Here is a 4,621-nt window from a genome sequence, read left to right on the forward strand (position 1 = left end):
CTGGCCAGAACCGGCTGCAACTCCTGAGCTGGGCTTCCGGGTCGGGGTCTCAGGTCACCGGTCGCTGGGGTATCCATCCTCCCGGCCATCGGCTGGGTCCCCAAGTCCTCTCTCTGGTCCTCTGCAAAACACACTCCCTCTCCCCTCACCTCGTTAAACCAGTAACACCCAGGGAAACTGAGTCCCACCCCCTCCGCATGCAAACCATTGAAACTCCACAGAAAACAAGAAAACCCCCCACTTTGTCACACTGGCCCAGACGCCCCCCCCCATCCTGCTCCCCACATGCCCCTTTCAACCAAGACACCAACCCCAGGCCCAGATGCCCTCCAGATACAGCCCCTCCACTGAGACACCGACCCCAGACATCCCCCATCCTGCCCCTCAGATACCCCTCTCCAGAAAGATGCCAACCCCAGTCCCAGATCCCCATCCTGCCCCCCAGGTGCCCCCCTCCAAAGAGACACCAATCCCCACCCTGCCCAGCCCCCCAGCTACCTCAAAGTTGACATCCCCCCAGCAGCGAAAGACGCAGCAGGGCCCCAGCACGCGCAGCACCGTCCACTTCTCGGCGTTCTGGACGGAGAACTTGGGAGTGAAGAGGTGCCATTTCTGCACCACGTGCCTGATGGTGGTGCCCGGAGGGCACTGCACCTCCAGCTGGGGCAGGGGGGAGAGACACACACCGGGCAGCGGTTAGAATTGGGGGGGGAGACCCCCGTTGCCCCGTGTCCCCACCCCGCCAGCCGAAGCCAACGCACGGGAGTGGGGCTGGGAGTCCTGGAGATTGGGGGGGAGGCAGTGGGGTGCCCAGATTTGTGGGGGGTCATGGGGTGCTTCCCTCCCTGGGGCGGGGGCCAGGGTGGCGCTGTGGGGGAGGGTGTGGGTCCGCTGAGGGGTTTGGGGGAGCCTAGGCTGGGAAAAGAGGGGTCAGGGCAGAGGGGGACTCCCGGGAGGGGAGTGGGGTACCTGTGGCCGTAGGGGGTGGGTCAGAGCCGTGCCTGGGGCCAGGGGGCTGGGGGGAGAGATATGGGAATACCACAGGACTGGGGAGGGATTGGGGCAGCAGGACGCCAGGGGGGTGGGGCACGGGGGGGCAGTAGGGTCAGGGAGGGACATGGGGGGGCAGTGGGGTGGGGGAGGGATGCGGGATGGTGCCGGGGGAAGGACGGGGGAGGGACACGGGGTGGTGCCAGGGCCGGGGGGGCCCCTCCGCGGGCGCCCGTCCCTCACCTCCTGCAGGCAGCAGGGGCACCAGCAGGTGGCGCACTTGAGGGGGCGCAGGAGGCGCAGCACGGGGCGGCCCCCCGGCTCGGCCACGCTCAGCCGGAGGCGCCGCAGGGACCCGCAGCAGTTGCGTGTGCAGCAGTCGCTCTGCTCCTTGGCCTCGAAGAGCCGCCGGCCCAGCCCGTCCCGCAACTCGTACTTGTTGGCGGTCTCGAAGCCGATGCCAGCTGGGAGGGGAGACGGTTACCATGGTGACACCACCGTCACCAACCGTCATGGCTGCCCTCGTCACCATCACAACCGTCATGGCCACCCTCGTCGCCATCACAACCATCATGGCTGCCCTCGTCACCAACTGTCATGGCCACCCTCATCGCCATCAGAACCATCATGGCCGCCCTCGTCACCGACGGTCATGGCTGCCTCAGTCACTGTCCACAACTGTCCCAGTTGACTCAGCAACTGATTCCGGCAACAACCAGCGCCAACAACAGCCATCATGGTTACCTCAGTCGCTGTCGCCAACGCCAACAGCCCTGGCTACCTCAGTGGCTCGACACAACCGTCATGGCTGCCTCTTACACCCCCCTCCCAAACACTCCTCCATCTTCAGTAACCCCAGCGCTCTGTGAGGTTGGGTCTGGGAGCAGGTGTGTGCGCATCCGGGTGTGTTGTGTGTGACAGGGGTGTGTGTTCTCTTTTTAGGGGGTGTGGTTGTGTGGTATAGGGGATCCGGCGGTTGCGGTGTGGCTGTTGAGTAGAGTGTAGGGTGGTGTGTGTGTTGAGTATGGCTGAGAGGGTGTGTGTGTGTGTGTAGTTGCTGTGTTGTGTATGGCTGGCACGGTGTGTGTGTTGTGTATGGCTGCAATTATGGTGTGTGTGTGTGTGTGTGTAGCTGGCGGATTGTGTATGGCTGAGAGGATGGCGTGTGTGTGTGTGTGTGTAGTTGGTTTCTTGTGTATGGCTGGCACAGTGTGTGTAGCTGGGGTGTTGTGTACGGCTGAGAGGACAGTGTGTGTGTGTCGTTGAGGTGTTCTGTATGGATGCACCATGTGTGTTGTGTATGGCTGAGACTATGACGTGTGTGTAGTTGGCATGTTGCGTAGAGCTGAGAGGATGGTGTGTTGTGTATGGCTGAGAGGACGGTGTGTGTAGTTGGTGTGTTGTGTACGGCTGGCACGGTGTGTGTATTGTGCATGGCTGAGAGGATGTTGTGTTGTGTGGCTCTGGGAGGATGTGGGGCGGGGGGGGGGTTTATGGGGGAGTGTAGCGGGGGGGGGTGCTGTGCAGCCCTCGCTCACCTTCCACCAGCTCCACTTTCTGCTGGATCAGAACCTGGTCGATCTGAAAAGAGCCAGAGGGGCCGGGGTAGGAGAGACTCAGAAACTCACCCACCCCCGGCTTCCAGCCCCCCCACTCCCTTCCTCCCAGAGTCGGGGAGAGAACCCAGGAGTCCTGGCTCCCAGCCCCCCGCTCCCTCCCGGAGCCAGGGAGAGAACCCAGGAGTCCTGGCTTCCAGCCCCCAGCTCCCTCCCGGAGCCAAGGAGAGAACCCAGGAGTCCTGGCTCCCGGCCCCGCCTGCTCTAACCCACCAGCCCCCACTCCCTCCCAGAGCCGGGGAGAGAACCCAGGAGTCCTGGCTCCCAGCCCCCCCGCTCTAACCCACCAGCCCCCACTCCCTCCCAGAGCCGGGGAGAGAACCCAGGAGTCCTGGCTACCAGCCCCCCCTGCTCTGACCCATCAGCCCCACTCCATGTGTTTATTTCTCCACTTGGGGTAACCATTCAGGTTCACTGCCACTAAAATGCAGCCACCTCTGGGGCGTGGCGGCTGGTTATCCAGGGACCCCTCGCCCGGCACTGAGATGCGGCCACCTCTGGGGTGGGGCAGCTGGTTACACAGGGACCCCTTGCCCGGCGCTGAGATGTGGCCACCTCTGGGGTGGGCCGTGGTTCCCATTTAGACCCCCACTCACCTGCATTCGATAATCCCACCCCGGGGGGATGCCGGTGGACATGGGCAGCAACGGCATGATGGCCGAGTGGGGGTGCTGTGCGGCGGGGTCCCCATATGCCTGGGGCAGGGACTGGGGCTGGAGCAGCTGCCCCACGTCCAGATTGGAGGAGGGGTAGATGTTGAATCCCGGGGTGGGGACTGGGGGGTGGGGCGGAGGGTTAAGTAGCCTGGGGGTAACCTGTGAACGAAAGAGGGGGAAAGACAGGGTTAAAAATTAATCCACCCCCCCATCAAATTCCCCCCCACCAAGTGTTACTGGTTATACAGGGACCCCTCGTCCGGCACTGAGATGCAGCCACCTCTGGGGCGGGGTGACTTGTTATACAGGGACTCCCCTCACCTGGGGGGGGGGAATTCAATCTTGCCTCGATGCATTCTGGGATTTGTAGTTCCTCGGGATTATGGGGTGGGGACTACAGAGCAGGGCAGCAAGGCATGCTGGGAAAGTGGAGCAGGCAATAAAGAGCTCCCAGCATGCTTTGCTGCCCAGTCCGTGGATTTCCCCCACCACCAGCACCACCCCCTCCCCCTGCTCCTTGGGAACTACAAGTCCCAGAACTCCTTGGGGCCAGGCAGCCCTCTTAAAGAGCCAGCGCAGCCCTCGCCCCGCAGCCCTTCCCTCTTCCAGCCGGGAGCTAAAAAGAGCCCAGCTGACAGCCGGCACGGAGAGCAAATCGGGTCAAACCAACCTGATGGCTTTTGGCCTTAAACAAGCTAGCTTTGGAGAGAGCTGGACCCGGCTGCCGAAGGATTGAAGGGTCCCGTGGCCAGAGCAGGGCTGGGGAATAGGGCAAGGGAGCCGGGGAGCTCCAGCCTGGTAAACCCCCCCGAAAGGTTCTGGGGCGGCAGAGGGGCAAAGGCAGCTGGTCCGACCCCTTGCCGATGATGAGTGGCCATTACACTGCCGTCTGCCCCTGTGAGTGGGGGCTGGATGACAACTGGCAGTAGCCACTGAGGCAAGGGGGGTTTAGAGGGTTGGGGGTTCCCCTGGGAGGGGAGACCCAGAGTGTGGGGGTGCTGCGGTGGGCGGTTCGGCTGCATTCCCGGTGTCGGCATCGCCGCCCAGCCCCCCCCCCGCCCCCCCGTGACTCATCCTGGCACTTGGGGTGCACGGGGAGTGAGGGGGGGCAGGGCTGGGCTAGCAGGGGCTGCGGGTCGGGAGTGAGGGGCACCGGCAGAGCTGGGGGGGGCAGGGCTGGGCTAGCAGGGGCTGCGGGTCGGGAGTGAGGGGCACCGGCAGAGCTGGGGTGGGGGGCAGGGCTGGGCTAACACCTGGCCCCATGCCCAGGCTGGCTCTGGCTTTAGCCGTGGGTGGGGCTCCCGTGGTTTCCTGCCCTGGGCTGGGATCTCAAAATGGGTTTTGTCTTTTCTTCCTCTG

The 4,621-nt window shown here is 63.8% G+C and overlaps 1 protein-coding gene across 1 annotated transcript in view; it reads right to left on the bottom strand.

The window, feature by feature from the left end:
• Positions 1 to 498: 498 nt before the first annotated feature.
• Positions 499 to 4,621, bottom strand: part of LOC113409209 (phospholipid scramblase 3-like) — a gene marked incomplete at both ends in the record, with an annotated part of 10,654 nt that continues 6,531 nt past the window's right edge. The window contains 5 exon segments of the mRNA XM_029914110.1: positions 499 to 660; positions 1,234 to 1,454; positions 2,529 to 2,571; positions 3,203 to 3,389; positions 3,391 to 3,421. Of these exon segments, the coding sequence (XP_029769970.1) occupies positions 499 to 660; positions 1,234 to 1,454; positions 2,529 to 2,571; positions 3,203 to 3,389; positions 3,391 to 3,421 (644 nt within the window).

The sequence above is a fragment of the Terrapene carolina genome, unplaced genomic scaffold (genome assembly GCF_002925995.2).
Source record: "Terrapene carolina triunguis isolate 2854851 unplaced genomic scaffold, T_m_triunguis-2.0 Scaffold31060, whole genome shotgun sequence".
NCBI lineage: Eukaryota > Metazoa > Chordata > Testudines > Emydidae > Terrapene > Terrapene triunguis.